The sequence below is a fragment of the Mobula hypostoma genome, chromosome 1 (genome assembly GCF_963921235.1).
Source record: "Mobula hypostoma chromosome 1, sMobHyp1.1, whole genome shotgun sequence".
In the NCBI taxonomy this organism is placed as follows: Eukaryota; Metazoa; Chordata; class Chondrichthyes; order Myliobatiformes; family Myliobatidae; genus Mobula; species Mobula hypostoma.
Window position 1 is genome coordinate 106,684,540 of NC_086097.1, and position 27,103 is coordinate 106,711,642.

General features: G+C 42.5%; 1 protein-coding gene across 1 annotated transcript in view; it reads right to left on the minus strand.

Moving 5' to 3' along the window:
- Positions 1-27,103, minus strand: part of zfpm2a (zinc finger protein, FOG family member 2a) — a 1,018,220-nt gene that overhangs the window by 589,110 nt on the left and 402,007 nt on the right. Inside the window, exon 3 of the mRNA XM_063033489.1 lies at positions 18,737-18,826. Within this exon, the coding sequence (XP_062889559.1) occupies positions 18,737-18,826 (90 nt within the window). The remainder of the gene's footprint in view (positions 1-18,736; positions 18,827-27,103) is intronic.

A 27,103-nucleotide genomic window follows, 5' to 3' on the forward strand; every position in this document is an offset into this window, starting at 1 on the left:
TATCCGCTGCAGGGTCTTGCGATCCGAGGTGGTGCAATTTCCGAACCAGGCAGTGATGCAGCTGCTCAGGATGCTCTCAATACAACCTCTGTAGAATGTGATGAGGATAGGCGGTGGGAGATGGACTTTCCTCAGCCTTCGCAGAAAGTAGAGATGCTGCTGGGCTTTCTTTGCTATGGAGCTGGTGTTGAGGGACCAGGTGGGTCTCGTCCCGAAACGTCGACTATGCTTCTTCCTATGGATGCTGTCTGGCCTGCATTTTGTGTGTGTTGCTTGAACTTCCAGCATCTGCAGATTTCCTCGTGTTTGAGACTCAAAAACAGTTACTTTCCTCAAGCAAAATGCTGATCAGCACCACCACCCACTAACTCCAACACTACTTTCTTATTTACCATCAGTTACCTTCTATACAGCTTTACATCACTTTATGGGCATACAAGAAATGTACATAAGCTATCTTATGTATCCATATTTATTGTGAGATTTTTAAATTATTATTGTGTTCTTTATCTGTAGCTTGGGAGATAGGTGTCATTTTCTAAAACTGAAAGCACAAAGTCAAGAGGGCTTCATTGCTTGCTTGATACCAGGGTTAAGGACATCTCGAGGACTGGAGAGAAACTTGGAACAGGAAGGTAAACATCTAATTGTCATTGTGCACTTAAATAACAATTTCACGGATACAACTGAAAAGCAAGTTCCGCAGAAGGACAATGATATCATTGCTCCAAATTAAAAAAGGGTAATAATCTCTGAATTCTTACCTGAATAAGACAAATTGGCATTAGGTCAAGATGATCTGTGGTCAACAACAAGTGGGTTTCAATTAACGGGCACTGGCACTGGGACTGAAGGAAGTATGAGCTGATCCATTGGGATGGGCTTCAGTTGAATAGGGCTGGGACAGGAGTCACAGTGAATTGTATAACTAGAGCTGCAGACACGACTTTAGATAAATAACAGGGGTGAAGGATTAAGGCAAGTTTATAAAGTTGAAGACAAAGAGCAGTGAACAACTAACAAAGGCTGATTAAAATTACAAAGAAGGAGACAATAAAATTATGACAGTGCAGTAGAAGTATGAGAAAACAGAAATAAATCTATATAAATTTTTATCTGTTTCTTTATTTAGAGATAGATGAGGAACAGGCCCTTCCAGCCCAAGTTACAATGACCGAACAACCTACTAACTGCTACATCTTTGGAATGTGGGAGGAAATCAGAGTACCCACAGAGCACTCATGGAGAGGATGTACTAACTCCTTACAGATGGCTAAATCCATTTATTAGTTCTTTAAGGTTGTCATAGCTGGGGGAGATAGTGGAAATAAGCTGTGACTACCTATCAAATGCTCCCAATGATGTGCATCCTAAATAGCCTCTGACAACTAAATCCAGCTCCTGGCCTTCACATGCGGCTTAGCTGCTAAACCTAGCAAGAACTATTTCTACTGATGGGGAGAAGGGGTAAAGGTGGGTTACTGGTGCCTTAAAACCAGTCACTTCGGACAGATGGAGCTTGTCAGCCATGGTTGGCAGATCATGGAGAAGGAAAATTCTGATCTCAAACCTCTGCTGCTTTGCAGTTATACCCATTCATCGGGAAAACCTCGGGTGTAATCCTTGCGGAAAAGTCCAGAGCTGAAGTCCCTAAGGCAGTCCAGAAGAGCTCAATGCCTTCTATGCTTGCTTTGATCATTAGAACAGGGAAGAATGATTGTCCACTCCCATGACTCCTAATGATCCTTTGGTCTCAGTGCCTGCACATGATGTGCAGGCTGCCTTCAAGAGGGTGAATCCAAGGAAAGCATCCAGTCCGGATGGAGTACCTGGCCGAGTACTGAAGACCAGTGCTGACCAAAACTGGCTGGTGTGTTCATAGATATCTTTAACCTCTCACTCCAGCAGTGTTTGGTACCCCACCTGCTTCAAGCAGGCACCAATCGTACCGGTGTCCAATAAGAGTGAGGTAACCTGTCTCGATGACTATCGCCCAGTGGCACTTACATCCACAGTGATGAAGTGTTTTAAGAGGCTGGTGTTGGAGCAGATCAGCTCCTGTACAACTCCCCTACCGAAGCAACAAGTCTAGGGCAGATGTTCTCTCGTTGGCTCTTCACACAGCTCTGGAATATCTGTACAGGAAAGATACATACATCAGAATGCTCTTTTATCGATTACAGCTCAGCATTCAACACCATCATCCCCTCAAAACTAATCAGTAAACTCCACTACCTGGGCTTCAATACCTCCTTGTGCAATTGGATCCTGGATTTCCTCACTTGAAGACCCCAGTCTGTTCGGATTGGCAACAAATCTCATCCATGATCTCAATCAGCGCAGGAGCACCACAGGGATGTGTACTTAGCCCCTGCTCTACTCGCTTTACACCTGTGACTGTGTGGCTGGTACTGCTCCAACACCATATACAAGTTTGCTGATGACACCACTGTTGTGGGCTGTATCAAAGGGGGTGATGAAACAGCATACAGGAGGGACATTGAAAATTTGGCTGAGTGGTGTAATAACAACAACCTCTCACCCAATGACAATAAGACCAAGGAACTGATTGTAGACTTCGGGACAGGAAAACCAGAGGTCCATGAGCCAGTAATCATCGGAGGATCAGAGTGGAGAGGGTCAGTATCTTTAAATTCCTGGGTGACACTATCTCAGAAGACCTGTTATATAAATATAATTGTGAAGAAAACATATCAGTGCCTTTACTTCCTCAGGAGTCTGTGGAGATTCAGCATGTCATCAAAACCTTGACAAACTTCTATAGATGTGTGGTGGAAACTGTGCTGACTGACTCCATTACAGCCTGGTATGGCAACACTAATGCCTTTGAGCAGAAAGTCCTACAAATGTAGTGGATTCGACCCAGTACATCACAGTTAAACCTTCCCAACCATTGAGCACACCCACATGAAACATTGCTGTAGGAAAGCAGCATCCATTATCAGAGATTCCACCTCCCCACCCAGGTCTTGCTCTTTTCCCTTTGCTGCCATCAGGTAGAAGGTACAAGTGCCTCAGGACTTGCATCACCGGGTTCAAGAACAGTTACTACTTCTCAACCTTCAGGCTCCTAAACAAAAGGGAATAATTACACTCATTTAAGCAAGCAAGTTTATTTCAAACCCAAGGTAATTTAAAGTGCTTTACACAGAACAAGATATAAAAATCAAACAGCAAATTTCAGACAATATACAAGAGAATAAAATCACACAAAATAGATACGATAGATAGAAGTTACAGTGCAGGAGATTCTAATTAAAAGCTACAGCGAAATGATAAGTTTTAAGCCTCAATTTAAAAAAGCTTCAAGTTGGGGCAGACTTCAGATTCTCTGGAAGGTTATTCCAGATATGTGGAGCATACTAACGAAAAGCTCCTTCACCATGTTTAGTTTTGACACTGGGGTCGGTAAGCAGACCCATGCAGACGACCTGAGAGCTCAGGAAGGTTCATAATGCAGCAAGAGATCAGGGATGTATTTTGGCCCTGGACCATTCAATGCTTTATAAACCAGTAGAAATATTTTAAAGTCAATCCTCTGATAGATGAAGCTATTGTAGTGATCTGAGAGCTGGAGTGATATGTTCAACTTTCTGCATCGTTAAGTATTAAGAGTTTATACTGTACACAGTTTTATAGTACTGTGGTACCATTGCTAGTGTTCTGACTTGTTCTGTATTTCACTTAAATACACAACTTGTTACTCAGTTGGATGGCAATTTGTCTTTCATACTTTTTTAAATATTTCCATGCAACTTTGGTTAATTGGGGCAGCCACTTAAATGGGCTATAATGTACAAGTCCCAATGTGTCCCAATTAAGCAAAATCCACTGTATTTTAAAAAAAAGATGAGGCAAACTTCAATCAGACTTAAGAAATAATAATGGAAAATAAGGAAACAGCAATCTTTGCAAAATTACCTTACCTGAATTTACAGTTAAAGACTCTGAAAGTACACCAATAGTACAAACTTCAGGGACAAAAAGAAAAGAATATGTTTTAAATTGTCACTACAACATAGGAAAATACACTTAAGAAATTAATGAGACTAAAGGCCAACTAGATCTCTGGACATGATGGTCTACGTTCAAGGGTGTCAAAAGTTGCAAATGCAGAAATAGTGGAAGAAATGAGGAAAAACAAAAGCAGGAAGCAATAAGAGGATTAGCCTGTTATCTGTTGTGAAAAATGCTAAAATCCAACATTAAGGAAACAGAAATGTGACACTTATAAAACAACAATACAATTAAACAGAATCAATATGGTTCTATGAAAGGAAAATGATATTTAGCAAATTTATAAAGGAGTTTATTGAGGATATAATCCACTGGGGAACCAGTAGATATAATGTATTTGGATTTCTAAATACCATTTGACAAGTAGCTAGACTATCTGACTTCCTTCTTCTGGCAACCAACACTGTTGTTAACAACCCCCTGTGTTCATGTTAGAAGGTGGCACAACCAACAGAATCAAACACTTCTCACCAATCCAGCCATCGCCTGAACATATGGCTCTCTGTCCCCCATCCAGTTGGGGGTTTTGTTTGAGCAAGGAATGTCAGGAGATCTCAAATGGAAATGATCCAGACTCCACCAAGATTTTCAGTTGGAGGCATTTGGGATGTAGAGTGAGTGAGTTTGAAGGAACGAAAATGCAGCTTTTTTATTATTTCCTGAATTCTTCTTAATATTAACATTTTCTTCAAAATATGACATTCACCCAGGGGTCTATGTGTAACAGGATTAAGCAAGGACAACAAAAATAAGCTCCCTTCCCCTCAATCAAGTATCCAACGGTCTGTTGCAAGATGGAGACTCTCTAAACCAGGAACCATATCTAGCAAGAAAAGGAGGCGGCATGTTAGCAATGATTGTGGATCCTTTTCCCTTCAGACCTCTTCTGACCTGCTGATGTTATTTTGCACCTAAGCACTATGACTAGTCATAATTCTTTCCTTTTTGTACTGATGACCTCCAGTCTACTCATATATGGCTGGTGGCGATGCGCTGAGAGTGGTCAACTATACTGCAAGCCTAACAATAAATGAAAATGAATAAATAGAATCAACAATAAATAGGAAATGTGATAATAAACATCAACTCCTTAAAAAAAGGAAAATGAACCCATTGTTTCCAGTGGAGTCACAAGATACAGCAGTTGCTGGAATCTGGAGCAAAAAAAAAACACTGCAGGATGAGCTAACTAGGTCAGGCAGCATCTGCACATTTAGGACAGTCAACATTTTTGGTTGAAACCTTTACAGGATGCAGAAATGTCAAATAACCTTTAGCCTCCACAGATGCTGCCTGATTTGCTGAGCTCCTCCAGCAGTTTATCTTTGGTTCCAGTTACATCATGTTGTATTCTTCAAATGTTCATAACACAAGACACTTCACAAGGCAGAGACAATAACTATCATGGCAGATGTAAATGAAGATCAAATTTCTTAAATAAAAGCATTTTGCTTCCAAAGAACTTCAAAGGAAGGAGATAGTGTTGCACAAAATGATTTCAGCTTTGTTATATTCAGTGGGCACTTCAAATACAGCTTTGGTTTGGTGATGGGCTGCTTTGTTGCCAGAAAATGGAGAAAAGTCAGAATAGGAAAGCCAGTGCTTTTGTTTATCCAATCTTCTGTCAGTTAAATAGAGATAAAATTGGATGGGGTGACTAGATGAGTAGAACAAGAGTTCCCAACCTTTTTGGTGCTATGGACCAATACTATTAAGCAAGGGATCTGTGGACCCCAGGTTAAAAACCTGACTTACAGGATCTAAAATTGACAAAATGTATTCGATAGTCTCCATACAATGTGAGCCCATTTCACTTTGGATGCATACCTTCAAAGCCAAGTGTGGGCAGGGGATCATACAAGGTAATGCAGAGGGCTGTACTGTTCCGGACAGATGATCAGCGGAGTTAGTAAGACAGACGGCAGGTTGAGTCAGTGAGATGGAAGGTAAATGCACTGTTAGCATTCATTTCGAGAGGGCTAGAATGCAGGAGCAAGGATGTAATGCTTAGGCTTTATAAGGCATTAGTCAGACCACATTTGGAATATAATGAGCAGCTTTGGGCTCCTTATCAAAGAAAAGATGCGCTGGTATTGGAAATGGTCCAGAGGACATTCATGAGAATGATTCCAAAAATGAAAGTGTTAATATATCAGGAACATTTGATGGCTCTGGGCCTGTACTCACTGGAGTTTTGAAGAATGAAGGGGATCTCACTGAAACCTCTCGAATATTGTAAGGTCTACTTAGAGTGGATGTGGAGAGGATGTTTCCCATAGTGGAGGAGTCTGGAACCAGAGGGCACAGCCTCATAATTGAGAGCCATCCATTTAGAAAAACGATGAGGAAAAATTTCTTTAGACAGATGGTGTTGAATCTGGGGAAAACAGAAATAAATCTAAGATAGTGAGCAGTAAAGACGTCAGGAAAGACAGGCAGGTGATAACGCAAATTTCTAGCCATTGGGATGAGTTGCAGAGCAATAAAGTTGCAGTGCAATCAAAGCGAAAAGTACCAAACACTGGCCTTAAGCTGTTATACTTAAATGCACGAGCATAAGGAATAAGGTGGATGATCTTGTCGTACAACTACAGATTGGCAGGTATGATATTGTGGCCATCACTGAGATGTGGTTAAAGGATGCATGTCTCAGGGAGCTGAACGTCCAAGGATACACGATGTATTGGAAGGATAGGAAGGTAGGCAGAGGGGGTGGCATAGCTTTATTGGTAAGAAATGATATCAAATCATTAGAAAGAGGTGACATAGGATCGGAAGGTGCAGAATCTTTATGGGTTGAGCTAAGAAATTGCAGGGGTAAAAGAACCCTGATGGCAGTTATATACAGGCCTCCAAACAGCTGCAGTGATGTGGACTACAAATTACAACAGGAAATACAAAAGGCTTGTCAGGGCAGTGTTATGATAATTGTGGGGGATTTTAACATGTGAGTGGATTGGGAAAATCAGGTCAGCACTGGACCTCAAGAGAGAGAATTTGTAGAATGTCTGCGAGATGGCTTTTTAGAACAGCTTGTTGTTGAGCCCACTAGGGGACCGGCTGTACTGGATTGGGTATTGTGTAATGAACCGGAGGTGATTAGAGAGATTGAGGTGAAGGAACCCCTAGGAGACAGTGATCATACATGATTGAGTTCACTGTGAAATTTGAAAAAGAGAAGCTGAAATCCGATGTGTCGGTATTTCAGTGGAGTAAAGGAAATTATAGTCGCATGAGAGAGGAACTGGCCAACGTTGACTGGAAAGGGACACTGGCGGGAAGGACGACAGAGCAGCAGTGGATGGGGATTATGCGAGAAGTGAGGAAGGTGCAAGACGGGTATATTCCAAAAAAGAAGAAATTTTCAAATGGAAAAAGGATGCAACTGTGGCTGACAAGAGAAGTCAAGGCCAAACTTAAAGCAAAGGAGAGGGCATACAAGGAAGCAAAAATTAGTGGGAAGACAGAGGATTGGGAAGTTTTTAAAAGCTTACAAAAGGAAACTAAGAAGGTTATTAAGAGGGAAAAGATGAACTATGAAGGGAGGTTAGCAAATAATATCAAAGAGGATACTAAAAGCTTTTTCAAGTATATAAAGAGTAAAAGACAGGTGAGAGTAAATATAGGACTGATAGAAAATGATGCTGGAGAAATTGTAATGGGAGATAAGGAGATGGCAGAGGAACTGAACGAGTATTTTGCATCAGTCTTCACTGAGGAAGACATCAGCGGTATACCAGACACTCAAGGGTGGCAGGGAAGAGAAGTGTGCGCAGTCACAATTACGACAGAGAAAGTACTCAGGAAGCTGAACGGTCTAAAGGTAGATAAATCTCCCGGACCAGATGGAATGCACCCTCGTGTTCTGAAGGAAGTAGCTGTGGAGATTACGGAGGCATTAGCCATGATCTTTCAGAAGTCGATATATTCTGGCATGGTTCCAGAGGACTGGAAGATTGAAAATGTCACTCCGCTATTTAAGAAGGGGGCAAGGAAGCAAAAAGGAAATTATAGACCTGTTAGCTTGACATCGGTGGTTGGGAAGTTGTTGGAGTCGATTGTCAAGGATGAGGTTATGGAGTACCTGGAGGCATATAACAAGACAGGCAGAACTCAGCATGGTTTCCTTAAAGGAAAATCCTGCCTGACAAACCTATTACAATTTTTTGAGGAAATTACAAGTAGGTTAGACAAGGGTGATGCAGTGGATGTTGTATATTTGGATTTTCAGAAGGCCTTTGACAAGGTGCCACACATGATGCTACTTAACAAGATAAGAGCCCATGGAATTACGGGAAAGCTATATACGTGGATAGGGCGTTGGCTGATTGGCAGGAAACAGAGAGTGGGAATAAAGGGATCCTATTCTGGTTGGCTGCCGGTTACCAGTGGTGTTCCACAGGGGTCCATGTTGGGGACGCTTCTTTTTACATTGCACATCAGCGATTTGGATTATGGAATAGATGGCTTTGTGGCTGAGTTTGCTGATGATACAAAGATAGGTGGAGGGGCCGGTAGTGCTGAGGAAACAGAGAGTCTGCAGAGAGACTTGGATAGATTGGAAGAATGGGTAAAGAAGTGGCAAATGAAATACAACACACATCAAAGTTGCTGGTGAACGCAGCAGGCCAGGCATCATCTCTAGGAAGAGGTACAGTTGACGTTTCGGGCCGAGACCCTTCGTCAGGACTAAATGAAAGAAGAGCTAGTAAGAGATTTGAAAGTGGGAGGGGGAGGGGGAGATCCAAAATGATAGGAGAAGACAGGAGGGGGAGGGATGGAGCCAAGAGCTGGACAGTTGATTGGCAAAAGGGATAGGAGGGGATCATGGGACAGGAGGCTCAGGGAGAAAGAAAAGGGAGGGGGGGAGAAACCCAGAGGATGGTCAAGGGGTATAGTGAGAGGGACAGAGGGAGAGCAAGGAGAGAGAGAGAAAGAATGTGAGTATATAAATAAATAATGGATGGGGTGCGAGGGGGAGGTGGAGTATTAGCGGAAGTTTGAGAAGTCAATGTTCATGCCATCAGGTTGGAGGCTACCCAGACACAATATAAGGTGTTGTTCCTCCAACCTGAGTGTGGCTTCATCTTTACAGTAGAGGAGGCCGTGGATAGACATATCAGAATGGGAATGGGACATGGAATTAAAATGTGTGGTCACTGCGAGATCCTACGTTCTCTGGCGGACAGAGCATAGGGGTTCAGCGAAACGATCTCCCAGTCTGCATCGGGTCTTGTCAATATATAAAAGGCCACATCGGGAGCACCGGATGCAGTATATCACCCCAGCCGACTCACAGGTGAAATGTCGCCTCACTTGGAAGGACTGTCTGGGGCCCTGAATGGTGGTAAGGGAGGAAGTATAGCGGGAGGATGGAGTGAGAGCAAACTTGCGTGAAATGAGGGAGATGTGTTTGAGAGCAGAGTTGATGGTGGAGGAAGGGAAGCCCCTTTCTTTAAAAAAGGACATCTCCCTCATCCTGGAATGAAAAGCCTCATCGTGAGAGCAGATGCGGCGGAGACGGAGGAATTGCGAGAAGGGGATGGCATTTTTGCAGGAGACAGGGTGAGAAGAGGAATAGTCCAGATAGCTGTGAGAGTCAGTAGGCTTATAGTAGACATCAATAGATAAACTGTCTCCAGAGATAGAGACAGAAAGATCTAGAAAGGGGAGGGAGGTGTCAGAAATGGACCAGGTAAACCTGAGGGCAGGATGAAAGCTGGAGGCAAAGTAACTTTGCATTGTGATCACTGGATCCGAAGTGCTCCCCAACACAAACCTCCGTCACCTGACCTATCTCATTCCCTAACAGGAGATCCAACACTGCCCCTTCTCTAGTTGGTAACTCTATGTATTGCTGCAAAAAACTATCCGGCACACATTTTACAAACTCCAAACCATCCAGCCCTTTTACAGTGTGGGCTTCCCAGTCTGTGTGTGGAAAATGAACATCTCCCACAATCACAACCTTGTGCTCACTACAAATATCTGCTATTTCCTTACAAATTTGCTCTTCCAATTCTCACTCCCCATTTGGTGGTCTATAATACACCCCCATAAGAGTTACTACATCTTTCCCATTCCTTAATTCCACCCAAATAGCTTCCCTAGAGGAGCCCTCTGATCTATCCTGCCAGAGCACCGCTGTAATATTTTCTCTGACAAGCAATGCAACACCTCCCCCTCTTGTCCCTCCGATTCTATCACACCTGAAGCAATTAAATCCAGGAACATTTAGTTGCCAATCACACCCCTCCTGTAACCATGTTTCACTAATAGCTACCTCATCATACTTCCAGGTATCAATCCATGCTTTAAGCTCCTCCACCTTTCTTATAATGCTCCTAGCATTAAAATAAATGCATTTAAGAAGTTTTCCACCTCTTACTCTCTGTTTATCACTAACGGTACAAACCACTTTACTATTTTCTTTTTCTTCCTTCTTCCCTACATCTGTTCCTACACTCTAGTTCCCCTCCCACCTCGTATCTAGTTTAAATCCACCGGAGCCTCTCTAGCAAATCTACCTGCAAGAATATTTGTCCCCCTCCAGTTTAGTTGTAGACCGTCCTGCCAGAACAGGCCCCACCTTCGCTGGAAAACTGCCCAATTATCTATAAATCTGAAGCCCTCCCTCCTGCACCATGTCTTCAGCCACGTGTTGATCTGCTCAATCTTACTATTTTTAAACCCGCCTGCACATGGAACCGGTAGCAATCCTGAGATTGCTATCCTGGAGGTCCTGTTCTTTAACTTGGCTCCTAACTCCATAAACTCTCCTTTCAGGACCTTCTCACTCTTCCTACCCACGTCATTGGTCCCTACATGGACCACGACATCTGGCTGCTCACTCTCCCACTTGAGAATACCAAGGACTCGATCCGAGATATCGCGGACCTTGGCACCAGGGAGGCAACAGACCATCTGGGATTCTCAATCTCTTCCACAGAACCTTTTATCTGTCCCCTTAACTATTGAATCCCCAATCACTACTGCTCTCCTCTTTTCCTTCCTTCCCTTCTGAGTTGAGGGTCCCATCTCAGTGCCAGAGACGCAACCACTGCAACTTGTCCCTGGTAGGTCGCCCCATCAACAGTATCCAAAATGTTGTACTTATTACTGGTGGGAACGGCCACAGGGGTGCTATGCTCATTCTGTATATTCCCCTTCCCTCTCCTGACAGTCACCTGTCTCCGGACCCTTAGGGGTGATTATCTCCCTGTAACTCCTCTCTATTTCTGTCTCTGCCTCCCGAATGATCCGAAGTTCATCCATCTCCAGTTTCAGTTCCCTTACTCGGTTTGTCAGTAGCTGCAGCTGGATGCACCTTTCGCAGGTGTAGTTATCAGGGACAATTGTGCTCACCCTGACTTCCCACATCCTGCAAACGGAGCACTCAACTGCCTCTATTACCTACTCTTAAGGTAATTAGATTTATTAAAGGAACTTACCCGGCCTTACCACACTTAGAGTGAACCTCTTCCTCAGCCTCTGCTCGCCGAAGCCTCAGAAGCCAAAGCCTTCCTACTCTGTCCCCCTCTACTCCATCACCCGCTCCGTTAATCTGCTCTCCTTTAAATACTCCCGCTGCCTCACGGGCCGACTTACACGCGCTGGCGCAGTCGTGCCCCGTTCAACTGCCGAAGAAAATGACCGACTTCCATAAACTGCTCTCTTTTAAATACTCCCGCTGCCTCATGGTCCAACTTACACGCGCTTGCGCAGTCGTGCCCCATTCAACTGCTGAAGAAAATGACCGACTTCCACAAAATGCTCTCTTTTAAATACTCCCGCTGCCTCATGGTCCGACTTACACACGCTTGCGCAGTCGCGCCCCATTCAACTGCCGAAGAAGAAAAAAAATGATATCAAAGAGAGGTAGATTATCTTGCAGCACGGTGTGTTCATAACAATTTGGAGCTTAATGCTATCAAGACAATGGAAATGAGAAGTGACTTCCACGGACAACCCCCTATCTGGCACCCTTGGAAATTAATGGTCAGGCTGTGGTCAAGTCATTTGAATTCCTGAGGACTACCATTACCAAAACATTGAAGTGGGATAAGCATGTTACATCCACCTCTAGGAATGCCCAGCAAAGATTGTCTTTCCTACACCAGCATAGGAAACTTAACATCTTAGGGTGTATCTTGATGATAGTTTACTCAGCCATCATTGAGAGTGTTGTGACTACTTCTATCACCTGCCACCTCCCCCTTCTCCAAGTCCAGATTGCAGCAAGTGGTCCACTCAGTGAAGAACATCTTTGGCTGTCAGCCACCAACATTAAAAGACCTGTTCATCACCGGAGTGAAGAAAAGAGTTGGAAAAATTACTGCTGACTCCACCTATCCTAGCAGTCACTTATTCACCATATTGGGGATCAGGGATATGCTACAAGTCCACTACCACCAGGACTACATTTCATCTCCAAAGCTTCTTTCCTGTAGCTATCCAGCTTCCCAACAAAACTGACTCAGGTGTAATAATACCCTAATTGTCCCTGCACAACATCTGTTCTCCTTGTTCTATTGATAATTATTTAGTCTGTTCATATATTCACATTTAAGTTTGATTATTGCACTAATTGTTGATTGCTTTTGGCTGTATACACTATTATCTTGTAAATTGTTGGTTGCTACTGTGTTGTCTGTTATGGTAATGTCCTGTGTTTTATGCTTGGCATCAAATCACAATCAATTCTGGTCTGGTATGTTTTTATAGGCATCCGTTAGTTTCATGAGACCATGGATTTGCACCTTGGAAGGTTTCCAAGATTGTATGGAAGACTGGCAGTTGCCCATGCTGCAAGTCTCCCTTCTCCATGCCACCGATGTTGTCCAAGGAAAGGGCATTAGGACCCATACAGCTTGGCACCAGTGTCGTCGCAGAGCAATGCCTTGCTCAAGGATACAACACACTGCCTCAGCCAAGGCTCGAACTAGCAGCCTTCAAATCACTAGGCAAACGCCTTAACCACTTGGCCACGTGCCAACACACTGGTCTGGTATGTTTTACATACTGGCAATAAAGTGATTCTGATTTGGACTACCATAGCGCAGAGTGGAAAACTGCAATATATGTGGAAATGTCGGCTGATGTGCTGCAACACTGTGGGGTAATTTAATAGATGGAAATGTACAGAATTCACAGCCACCAGCATTGAATTGGGGTTCACTTTAAGAGGCTGGTCTGATGTAAAGTACTTTTACCACACCTTGTGTTCAGTGTTTGGAGTACAATAAATGAGTTGCTACAATTTTTCTTCATCATAAAATGCCTCCACTGTTTTTATTTGTGAATATTGACATTGGTGACCCTAATGCTCTAGGACAAATCCAGAGTTATTGAATGTGACGGCCAACACAGTCACTTTGAAACTGACGGAGCTTTGGGAGCAAAATGTCATTGCTTGGTTTGTACATGCTAAGGCTCAATTACGCTGCGAGAAATCTCCACCAACACCAAATATTTCGATGTGGTAGCATCTCTCAGCAACTCTGTCGCTGCAAGAGTGGTGAGTCTACTAGGACACCCATCTGAGCACAACACTGATCACTAAAAACTCACCCTTTTGGACTATCAGAATTGGAGAATACCAGACATTTGCTCCCCTTGCCCAGCTTCGCCGATACCAAGCCATCGGAGCTAATGGACTCTCCTGAATCTCCTGGGAAATCACCATCCTTGTTTTATTTTTAAAGAACTCTTCATGCAGCAAATGCCTGATCAAGTTCACATTGCCCTCACCAAGGCAGCCATGAAGGACAATAGGGAGCTTGCTAAAATGGTTGATAGTCTGCATTCAGCCAGCCAGCAGCGCATCATTCTTCCTCCTTTCTCTACCTCAATAAGCACGGTCAGCAAGGACCCCAACATAAGGATCAGCCATGATCATAATAAATGGTGGTGCGGGCTCGAAGGGCCGAATGGCCTACTCCTGCACCTATTTTCTATGTTTCTATGACACACAGGCCTGCGAATCCGCCAACACTGAGCCTGTCTTTTTGCCACACTTCCTTGGTACGAATGCTTGGAAGTGCCAACCACCTTGCAGCTTCAACTGTGCCAGCGCATCGAGACAAGAGAGGTCCGTGAACACCATATGTTTCAGCTGCCAGGGCCGTCTACTGTTCATTATGTACACCCTCAGGGCAATGCTTCCTGTATGACACAGGTGCTCAAGTGACCGTGCTGCCAGCTTCGCCTATTGATGAGAAGGCAAAGAGCGATGAAACCTCACCAGAGGCCACTAACCACAGCAAAATCCAGACTTATGGGACACAACAGATGACACACCACTTCACTGGACAACATTACACATGGGATTTCATCCTGCCTAAAGTGGCTAGACCTCTGCTCAGTGCAGATTTCCTGTGTGCTCAAGGACTATTGGTCAATCGTAAGAATAGGCTGACTTGTGTATGTCAACAACTTTTGGGTCGTTACCCTGCTCTCCCAGTAAGTTCTCCACAACGTCTCTGTCAAGTGCATGCACTACCACACACAAGTTTACTCAACTGCTGAGTGAATTCCCAGACCTCACCAAGCCCTTATTTGTCACTAGCCACAAAACATGGGATCGAGCACTATATTTCTACAACTGGCGCGCCAGCCCATGCCCGCAAGGGTAGACTGGACCCAGAAAAGCTGACAACCATGAAGGCTGAGTTTGCCAACATGGAAAGACTTGGCCTTGTACACCTGTCGAAGAGTCTCTGGGCTTCACCCCTCCATATGGTCCCTAAATCCGATGGTGGTTGCTGTCCATGTGGTGATCACCGACGTCTTAACGAGGCCAACACCTCCCATCATTACCCGGTCCCACACATCCAGCTCTTTACAACACACATAGCCAAAAAGTTCATCTTTTCAAAAGTAGATCTAGTTAGAGGCTACCATCAAGTGCCCATGTGCTGGGAGGACATTCTCAAAATGGCTGTGATAACCCCGTTTGGGTTCTTTCATTTTCTACGCATGCTGCTTAGGCTGAAAAATGCAGCAGAGATTTTCCAATGGCTGATGGACTCTGTATTAAAATATTTATATTTTCTTTTAGTTTACCTGGATGACATACTTGTTGCCTTTGCATCCAAATCCGAGGATGTATCTCAGCTCCGCACACTTTTTGAGCACTTAAGGCAACACGGGTTGATTACTAACCCTGCTAAGTGACAGTTTGGATTGTCAACCATTAACTTTCTCGGCCTTTGCATCTCCACAATAGGTGCAAAACCTCTCCCATCAAAAGTAGCCAATATTGTGGATTTCTCATCACCTTACACTACTAATAAACTACAGGAGTTCTGCAGTATGGTGAATTTCTATCACCGCTTCATTCCGCAAGCTGCTGAACTTCTGCTTTCCCTATATAGTGCGTTTAAAGGCAATACCGCTAATCACATGCTCAGCTGGTCAGTGGACATGACCAGGGCATTTGATGACACCAAATGAGCTCTTTCCAATGCAACCCTGCTGGCACAACACTCTCCAAAGCACCTGTAGCTATTACTACTTGTAGTCAGTGCTGTGCACAAACAGTGGTTGGAGGCATGTGGCAGCCGCTCACGTTCTTCAGTCAGCAGCTCTGAAAGAAAGTACAGCACATTTGACCATGAGCTTCTTGGTCTCTATCTGGCTGTCCAATATTTTAGTTTCCTTCTAGAGGGTTGCCAATTCACAGTGTGTGTTGACCACAAATCCCTCATGCAAATAATGGCCAAAATATCAGACCCTTGGTCTGCACGGCAACAATGCCAACTGGACTACATATCAGAGTCACAACTGATATACAACGTATCAAGGGGTAAAATAATGCCATGGCCAATTGCCTCTCATGGCCAGCTATTAAGGTCGTACACAAAGGGGTTGATTGACTTTGCCGGCACAGCAGCTGACCAAGCTACTGACCCAGAGATCCAGGCTTACTGAACAGCAGTAACAGGCCAGCAGTTGGCTGCCATTAAGTTCGGGGAAGCTGTGGTTTTTCTCCTGTGTGATGTCTCAACCAGCCCCCCTCGCTCCATACTGCCCACAAACTGGAGGTGGTCTCCATACATGTCCTCCCACATCCGGGCCAAAAGGTCTCACAGAAACTGGTTGTACCAAAGCTTGTGTGGCATGTCCTTAGGAAGGACATGCATGATTGGAGTGCTAGTGGGCAAAAATTAACCGTCATATCCATTGGCACCTTTTGAGGTCCCTGAGAGATAGCTTGACAATGTCAAAATGGACCTTGTTGGTCCTCTTGCCGCCCTCACGCAGCTTCGTGCACCTCTTTACTACTATGTTGGACCGTAGCAGCAGGTGGCCAGAGGTTGTCCCACCAGCGTCAATGATGGCCACAGACGTGGCTCAAGCAGTCATCAGCACCCGGGTTGCTCGGTTTGGCACCCGCCTGGTATTTCTGCTGAGCTCAGTCCCCAGTTCGTAGCAGACGTCCGGGCTGTGAAGGCCTGGGACCTCAGCGTATCACCCACAGTCCAATAGCCTATGCAAGTGGTTTCACCGCTCCTTAAAGGCTGCTCTAAGGGCTTCCCTGACAGATGATTGTTGGCATGATCGTCTCCTGTGGGTCCTGCTGGGGCTCACACCAGCTCCAAAAGAGGACCTGCAGTCGTCCATGGCTGAATTAGTATACCGGCAGTCATTATGAGTGTGAGGTGATTTAATTCCTGATGCCACAGCCATCTGGTGGGCCTTCCCCAGTAAATTCAATTCCTTCTCTCCTATTCCTACCTCCCATCATGGCATACAGCACTCTTGGGTTCCTGTTGACCTACATTCCACCTCGTTTGATTTCATCCACGATGATGCACTCCAACATCCACTTAGGCCCCTTTACAATGGCCCATTCTGCATTTTAGAATGAAGAGAAAAGACTTTTATCATAGCTAAGAGGGGTAAACATAAATGTATTTCGGTAGATCACCTTAAACTGCCCCACCAAGATATGGGGAATTCTGCCACCATGCCCCTGCCATCACGATGTGACCATGAGCATCTCTCGACAAGCCAAAGGCCTCTGCTATGCTTCCACCCATGGAACATAGGACCCGAGCCGGGCGGCTCATCCGAGCTCCGGACAGGCTCACAATGCCGGTTTTAGTGAATTCTGGGGGGACACAATTCATAGCCACTGACATTGAGTGGAGGTTCACTTTAATGGAGTGGAGGCTGGCCTGATGTAATGATGTCAATTACTTTTCCTGCACTTCGTGTTGAGATTTTTGGAGCACAATAAATGAGTTGCCACGTTTCTTCTTAAACATAAGGCACCTCTGCCATTTCTATTTGTGAAAACCTACAATACATTGTGAGTTACTGATGAAAAAGGGCTGTGAAATTAATGAACAATGTGGGTATGGGATAAAAGTCTAAAGAACTGGAGGGCAGAACATGAAAAAACATCAGATAATGTACTTCAGTATTACTGAAAGTGTTTCCGTACTCCAGATCATATACCAGCACCCATCACTGCTCTCCAAGAATTGTGGAGATAGAATTACTGAATATATTCAAGGTGGAAACTAGCAAAAATGTCAATTGCAAAGGAGTTACGAGGTATGGCAGGGAGAGTGGGGAGGTGGTTTGAGGCCAAGATTGGTATAGCAGCCTCAAGGGTAAATCACCTTTACTCCTGTTCTTGATAGATAAAAATAATAAGAAATGCAAATTAAAACATTGAAATTCTCCCTTTTTAGTTAAGTATTTCTGATAATTTCAATTATTTCACAATTCATTTCAAAATGTCGTGTTCTGACAGATTTTACTCATAACTTTCATGTGCCATAGTAACCTGGGGTATATCCCATCTTGCCCATCATCTATCCTAATGCCCTCAAAAGCTCATTTACCATCGGGAAAAGTCCTCTTCACAGTCTTATCTCACCCATTCACTTAGAGTGGCACAGCAAAATAATGGAAGCAGATCTGGAACCATCTCCAAGATTCCCTGCGGTCAGATTTTCTGGGCCCTGGCATTTATATTGTTGGCTGGTGTAACTCATGCAAGGAAACCCGGAGTGTCAGGTTACCCACTCTCACCCCATTAAAGTTGATGGAAGTGGAACAAACTTCAGGATTCAGGCAAGGATTGGCATTGGGCAGTAGGATGGGTAAGTGGAGATGAGGCTTTTACATATTAAAAAATTTGAATTGTCAAAGAATAAACAAGACACCGGGGGAACTCAGCAAGCCAGGTAGTACCTGCAGAGGAAACGGACAGTCAATGCCTCAGGTCTCCCATGGTGATAGATGCTGCCTGAGTCACCGAGTTCCTCCAGCTATCTTGTTTACTGATACAGATTCCAGTCTTACTCATTTATATCAAGTTGGTAAGGACATTAAAACAAAACTGGATCCCTCATTTGGAAAAGAGACGTATTTATAATTGATGGAGAGCAATTGCAGGCCTGCTCAAAAGCAGTCATCTATTTTCACTCGACATTAAAAAAATTCTTTTCCTCAACTAAGAACAGCCTCTAAACAGGTGTTTTCAGATCATGCAGCAGCTTCTACTTTATAATGTATTATCACAAAGGTCAAAAGCAAATTAAATTCTAACAGCATCTTTACACACATTTAGAATAAAAATAAAATTTATCAGCTACAGTATGTAATTTGATTATCTGATAAAGTAATATTCACAGTAACAAAAATAAAGAAATAAAATAGATGGGGGAAAGCTGAGATGTACCTGGTCCATTCCAGTCTTCCAGCTCCAAGTTAGACTGGCTTGGCTTTTCTCCATCCGATTCTGCTGCTTCCTGACTGCCATCTTCATCACCTAAAGTGTACAAGGATCTTATTTACTTTCATGATAGCTGTCTCCTTAAATGAAAACTAAAATACAATTAGTAAAAATAACAGTCAACCACCAGATAAATGTACTTTCATGCAAGTTGCCAACTAATTGATTCAAATAGAAAGTTCAAATGATTAGCTTTTATCAGTTGTAATGTGCTACAGAAATAAATAGCCTCAAACATTTGTATGAAACCCTGCATAAATTCAATGTAGATGTAGAAAATTTCAGTTGCCTGGGAGACACAAAAAGTCAATTGATAAGTCTAAGCCATTTTAAAAATCCATGAAAATGTTAATTAGCAGTGTCTGTGTATAGGTAGTGCTCCTAATATGCGCCTGGTATTGGTTGAAGTAATGATATGTGATCCTCTTCCCATTCATCTGGACCCCTTAGCAGACTTGCTACTCAAGATGTGGAATGATGCCACTATTGGACAACAGTATTGTTTTGTCACCTGCAACTGAGCAGGACAAATTAATATTCCCTTTAGAGATTAGAATTTTCCTGGCACTGGCTTGCCAAATAGAGAAATTCTATTCAAATTAATAGCTTTAATGTGTCATTATTATACAGATTTTATAGTCTAGCTTCTGTGTAGCATGCCAGATCTCTGATAGATAACAACGTCTTTGAAATCAGGAACTTGCATAAACAGTAAGCCATGAACTCTCATCCAACAAACTTCCCAGCTCTTTACTTTACCCTCTCCTGGTTTCACCCCTCACCTAACACCTTGTATTTCTTTCTCCCATCCCCCCTCCCCATCTTCTTTCTCTGACTTCTCTTCCTTTCCAGTACTGATGAATGGTCTTGGCCCAAAATATCAACTGTTCACTCTTTTCCATAGATGCTGCCTGGTCCGCTGAGATCCTCCAGCATTTTGTGTGTATTGCTTTGGATTTCCAGCAACTCCAGATTTTCTCATGTTTATGATAAACTCTCAAATAATAACTTAAGCAATTCTGAGAATAATACCTTAGTAAGAGTCAAAATTAATGCTCATAATTAACCTGAATTCAAAATATCAGGAAAGTAAACTTTTAATTTACTTGATGAATACCTAGGAATGTGTATTATTATTATTTGTAAAGATTGCTGGACAAGCTGTTAATGGGAACTGTTGTTTGCTCTCATTTTTATTCTACAGCCTGGAAACCAGTGTTGGCACTTAGCCTCCTACTTGTGGTATGTTAATTTTATTAATCGGTAATTTAGTGAGTGCTATTTAGCCCAAGTTTATGTCTATTTGCCAACTACTACGAAGTTCATTGTGGACTGGACTGCTAAAGTCTGTTAAATCACAGAGAAAGTGTGCCAGTCATCAATCCTGTTATTGCCCATATAACAACCTGCTAAGAATATACAACTGTTTGGAATATAACACTCTACATATAGACACCATGCTCAACCTCACATAATACTGAATATTCCCAAGGAAAAATGAACTCCTATACTTGACCTTGCAATTCTAGTTTTCTTGACATGAATTAAAATGATTTCAGTATCATAACAAATGGCAGGAGCAGCAAGAGAAGGAAAGAAATCTGGCCAAATGGAAGATACACTACAAGGTTGCGGCAAATAGTCAATTGGAAACAAGATGTTGGAAGAGCCTTTGATATAATGAGATTAGTTCCTTAAAATTGCATCTAGAAAAGAGTATGCGAAAATAGTAGTTAACCTGTCAATACCAGTATCTAAAGGTCTGTATAACTGATCCAGAGATATACATTTAAATCCTACAATGACACCTGGGAAGTGAAACTGAAATATTTCAACAGTCCTAAAAAAAAAACCTGGCATTAGTAATGGTAGCCATGAAACTCCAGACTGATGTGAATGTCCAGAAGATCGGCTGGTAGGTTGTTCCAAGGATCTTGGAGAACTTGCCATAGTTCTTCTGTAGACTTTGGCTGTCTTACTTGCTTCTGTCTCTACATGTATTCCCAGACAGCCTTAACGACGTTGAGATCAAGGCTCTGTGGAGGCCATACCTGCTGTTATAGAGCTTCTTCTTTTTCTTTTTGATGAAGATAGTTCTTTATGATTTTGGCCGTGTGTTAGGGGTTATTATCCTGCTTCAGAACGAAGTTAAAACCTATCAGATGCCTCCACGATGGTACTGCAAGATGGATGAAAACCTGCTTGTACTTCTCAACATTGAGATTCCATTAATTCTGACCAGATCACCAACTACATTTGCAGATATGAAAACCCAAACCTGTAGGGAACCTCCATCATGCTTCTCTGTTTGCTGGAGTGCTGTGCTCTCTAGCTCTTCTACGGACTGCGGCCTGTTTGAGCCAAAAAATTCAAATTTTGACTCATCTGTCCACAGCACTTGCTCCCAATGTCCAGTATGTTTTTGTATGTAGGTGAGTCTTTTGGCTTTGTTTCCACTTCAGAGGAATAGCTTTTTTAGCAGCTGTTCCATGAGAACCACTTCTGACAAGAGTTCTCCAGATTGTAGAGGGGTTCCAGTGGTTTCTGTGAGTTCAGCACTATAGCAGTGCTGGACTTCTACCAATTTAGAAGGGACGTCAGTTTGATGTATCTCTCGTCTGCTGCTCTTACTTTCCATGGCCAAACACAGCGTTTCTGGTCCTCAATCTTCACTATTTCTTTCTGCTTCTTCAGAAAAGCTTAGACAGCACATCTTGAAACTTACACTGCCTATAAAAAGTATTCAACCCCCTTGGAAATTTTCATGTTTTATTATTTTATAACATTGATTCACAGTAGATTTAATTTGGTTTTTTTGACACTGATCAACAGAAAAAGGCTCTTTCATGTCAAATTGAAAACAGATCTCGACAAAGTGATCTAAATTAATCACAAATATGAAACACAAAATAATTGATTGCATAAGTATTCACTCCCTTCAAGTCAGTATTTAGTAGATGCATCTCTGTCAACAATTACATCCTTGAGTCTGTGTAGGAAGGTCTCTATCAGCTTTGCACATCTGGACACTGCAATTTTTTTCCCATTCTCAGAACCATAGTACACTACAGCACAGAAAACAGGCCATTCAGCCTTTCTAGTCTGCGCCGAAACATTATTCCGCGAGTCCCATTGAACTGCATCCAATCCGTAACCCTCCAGACCTCTCCCATCCATGTACATATCCAATTTATTCTTAAAACTTAAGACTGAGCGCACATTTACCACGTCAGATGGCAGCTCGTTCCACACTCCCATCACTCGCTGAGTGAAGAAAAAGTTCTTTACAAAACTGCTCAAGTTCTGTTACATTGCATGGAGATCGTGACTAAACAGACCTTTTCAAGTCCAGCCACCAATTCTTAACTGGATTGAGGTCTGGACTCAGATTTGGCTACTCCAGGACATTAAATTTATTGTTTTAAGCCATTCCTGTGTAGCTTTGGACTTTATGCTTGGAGTCATTGTCTTGCTGGAAAACAAATCTATTCCCAAAATCAGATGGCAGCTCATTCCACACTCCAACCACTCTCTGAGTGAAGAAGTTCCCCCTAAACCTTTCACTCTAAAGCTATGTCCTCTCGTATTTATCTCTCCTAATCTAAACGGAAAGAGCCTATTCACATTTACTCAGTCTATACCCCTCATAATTTTGTAAACCTCTATCAAATCTCCCCTCATTCTTCTACACTCCAAGGAATAAAGTCCAAACCTGTTCAATCTTTCCCTGCAACTCAACTCCTGAAGACCCGGCAACATCCTAGTAAATCTTCTCTGTACTCTTTCAATCTTACTGATATCCTTCCTACAGTTAGGTGACCGGAACTGTAGACAATACTCCAAAGTTGGCCTCACCAATGTCTTATACAACCTCCCCATAACATCCCAACTCCTATACTCAATACTTTGATTTATGAATGCCAGGATGTCAAAAGCCTTTTTTACAACCCAGTCTACCTGTGACGCCACTTTCAGGGAATTACGTATCTGAACTCCCAGATCTCTGTTCCTCCGCACTCCTCAGTGCCCTACCATTTACTGTGTATGTCCTACCTTGATTTGTCCTTCCAAAATGCAACACCTCACACTTGCCTGCATTAAATTCCATCTGCCAGTTTCTGGCCCATTTTTCCAGTTGGTCCAGATCCCTCTGCAAGCTTTGAAAGCCTTCCTCGCTGTCCACAACGTCTCTAATCTTAGTGTCATCAGCAAACATGTTGATCCAATTTACCACATTATTATCTAGCTCATTGATGTAGACACAAAACAACAATGGTCCCAGCACAGATACTTGAGGCACACCACTAGTCACTCGCCTCCAGTCTGACAAGTCCACTACCACTCTCTGTCTTCTCCCACACAGCCAATTTCGAATCCAGTTTACAACCTCTCCATGGATACCTAGTGTCTGAACCTTCTGAATTAACCTCCCATGTGGGACCTTGTCAAAGGCCTTACTGAAGTCCATGTAAACAACACCCACAACCTTTCCTTCGTCTACTTTCTTGGTAATTTATATCTTTGTTTAGTCATGTACTGGGCTGTATACCTGCAAAGTAATCACATTTTTATTTGAAAGGTGCTCTATTGCTTAATATAAACAAGAGAAAATCAGCAGATACTGGAAATCCAAGCAACACACTCAAAATGCTGGAGGAACTCAGCAGGCCAGGCAGCTTCTATGGAAAAGAGGGAACAGCTGATGTTCCGGACTGAGATCCTTCATCAGGAATCAACCAGAAACGTTGACTGTTTACTCTTTTCCATTCATGCTGCCTGGCTTACTGAGTTCCTCCAGCACTTTTTTGTGTTGCTATTACTTAATATATTACTTTCTTTAAAGAAATACAAAAATTTCTCTGTAACATTTTATTGATTTTGGAAAATGAATGTTTGGAAATCTAAAATTTATTCTTTTCTACTGACACACTAATGCAGAAGACAAAAAATAAACATCCAAGACAACATTTATAAAAAATATACAATCGTAGAATTTTGCATAGCACTGTATGGGAATACGCAAAACTCTGCATTCATAATTGCGCATTGCCCTGACAATCAAATCTTCTGAACAAATGAAAAACTGGTATCAGCTATTTTCCAAAGAAATCACTAAATGATGAACAACTTCATCAAAATTATGAGCAAATAGTACAATTCCACTTGTACACTCAGTGGCCACTTTATTAGGTACATTAGGTTGATTAATACAAATATCTAACCAGTCAATCATGTGGCAGCAACAACCCATAAAGGCATGCAGACACGGTCAAGAGGTATAGTTGTTGCTTGGACCTAAGATAGCCATAGAAAAGTACAGCCCAGAAACAGAAACAGGCCCATCTAGTCCATGCCTAGTTACATCAACCTGTACCCAGACCTTAGGCCTCAATACCCCTCCTGTCTATGTACCTATCCAAACTTCTCTGAAACATTGAAATCGAGCTTGCATGCTTCACTTGCGATGGCAGCTCGTTCCACACTCTCATGACCACATCACATCTGACTGCAGAAGAAATGTGATCTAAGTGAGTGTGACTGGAATGATTGTTGTTGTAGATGGGTGGTTTGTGCATCTCAGTAACTGCTGATCTCCTGGGATTTTCAAGGACAATAGTTTCTGGAGTTTACAGAGAATAGTGCAAAAAAACCCAAAAAGTAAACATCCAGTGAGCAGTAGTTTTGTGGGCAAAAATACCTTGTTAATGAGAGGTCAGAGGAGAATGGCCAGACTGGTTCAAGTTGACAGAAACTCAAATGACCACAGCGGTCATTAGCACAGCAGTGTGCAGAAGAGAATATCTGAACGCACAATACGTCGAACCTTGAAGCAGCACAAGATCATGGATATGCACACAGTGGCCATTTTATTGGGTACCTCCTATACCAATAAAGTGACCACTGAATGTATACTAAATTATCGAAAGCACCCGTACTATACAATGTGCTACAAACAAACCTGAAGCAACTTATTCTCTCAATAGCTAGTTGACGAGCAAAATCAATGTAGTACTGCACAGGTTCTTGGAGAACAACTTTCAATTTGTTCACAAATGTCATCAAAATTCAAGTTGTAAAATGAGGTAAAGAGGTGTGGAAAAATGGTTTCTTGAAGACCAAGCCTGGCTTCATTAGCCATGGCTCTGGAAACTCCCACATCGGTGGCTGGTATGGTGGTGCAACAGATCGTGCAGTTACCGCCTAGCTCCAGCTCACTGGAATTCATCCTGATTTTGGTTCTGTCTGCATATTCACCCTGTGGATTTCATCCTGGTCCTCTAGTCTCTTCCCATCTCCCAAAGACACAAACACAGAACATACAAAGGTACAGCACAGTAACACAGTGTCTGTGCCAAACATGATGATGATTTAAATTAATCTGATATACCTGTAGATAATCCATACCCCTCCATTCCTGTATATTCATGTGCCAGTCTAAAAGCTTCTTAAACACCATTATCATGTCTGTTTTCATCACTACCCGTGGCAACGTGTCCCAGACACCAACCGCTCTCTACATAAAACAAAATTGTTCTACATAGTGCCTTTACACTTCCACCTCTCACTTTAAATATACTGTCTATCCTCTAGTATTTGACATTCCCACCTAATAGCAAGAACGTTCATTTCGATAACTTCCAGTAATTTCTTCCTCACTCGCTTTTTTCCACTCTCCTTTTCTGTTTTTTCATTCCCCATTCTGGTTACCCTCTCAAACTTTCTTTTCCTCTTCCTCCGTCCTCATGACCTATCCATCACCTCCTTCTGGGCTCCCTCCTCCTTCCCTTTCTTCCTTGGTGCACTTTGCTCTGCCATTAGATTCCTTCTTCTTCAGCCATTTACCTCTTCCATCTATCACCTCCCAGCTTCTTACATCCTCCCACACCACCCCCCCCTTCACCTGGTCTCATCAATCACCTGCCAGCTTCTTACAGTCCTGATGAAGGGTCTTGGTCTGAAACACCAACTCTTTATTTCCCTCCGTAGATGTGTCCTGACCTGCTGTGTTCTTCTGCATTTTGATTGTGTTGCTCTGGATTCCCAGCACCTGCAGTCTCCCTTGTAAATTCTACGTGCTGCCTGGAGTTTGGTCATTTGCTTTTCCATATGCATTTTATCTAAGTTGTACAAGAATTCTGACGATCATAAACGTCCATATGTTACACACTGAAAGTGTCCTACATTTAAATTAGACATTTATAAAATACTTGGGCACCTTTATGGTTCTGTTTGCATTCATGTATCTGTCATTTCTACTTCTATGAGAAGTCACTAGTCCTATTAATTGCCTTCTTCTTTCCCATTTCATAGAACCGAGGTTTACTGCGTCAGAGTGGTAAACCTGCCTTTTCTCCCTCTAATATCCCATTCTTAATCAATTTTGCTCAGTTAACTGCTGCTTAAATGGGCTTGTAATTGTACTTCACAACTGATTATCAGGATTATTGATTCTGCCACTTTATTGGTTGTCTTGTCAAGTGAGCATTGAAGCACATATTTTAATGCACTAATTGAAATGTGTTAAGTAACTTTTTATATAACCCTTGAAATCCCACAATAACACTCCATAGCACAATAAAGCAATTTCCTGCCTTACAGTTTATACAATCTGCTTAAAGAAACACTGAAGTAATTTTTCCATTTTGTTGCATTGAATTAACAAGTGTGTGTAATCAATTGAAAAAGGGCGGAGATTCTTTACACTGATTTCCATCTACTTAGCATCTCAAACATTTTCTCAGTTGCTTATGCAAACACGATAGAAAGCTTGTCAGTTTAAAATAACTACATTGAAATTAAGCTTCTGTGAAATAACTTGTGTAAAATAGCTGTACTGAGGTCTTCATAAAGCTTTATACAGCAGCTTTATAAAGTACATTTGAGGAGAGTAGTGAGATTTGCGAAAAACATATTATAACTACTTCATTTTGCCTTTTGATTATTTCCTGATCCACTATTGGCTGTAAGAAGGCTTCAAGAAGAGTCTTACAGCTGTTATATATAGTGCCTATATAAATGTATTTACCCCCCCGCCACCCCAGGAAGTTTTCATGTTTTACTGTTTTACAACATTGAATCAGTGGACTTAATTTTGCTTTTTTGACACTGATCAACAGATCTCTAATAAGTGATCTAAATTAATTACAAATATAAAACTTAAAATAATTGATTGCATAAGTCTTCATTCCCCCCCCCTTAATATGATACATCAGATCATCACTAGTGCAACCAATTGGTTTTACAAGTCACATAATTAATTACATGGAATGGAAATCTGTTTTTGTAGATCTGTGTGCAGTCAAGGTGTTTTAA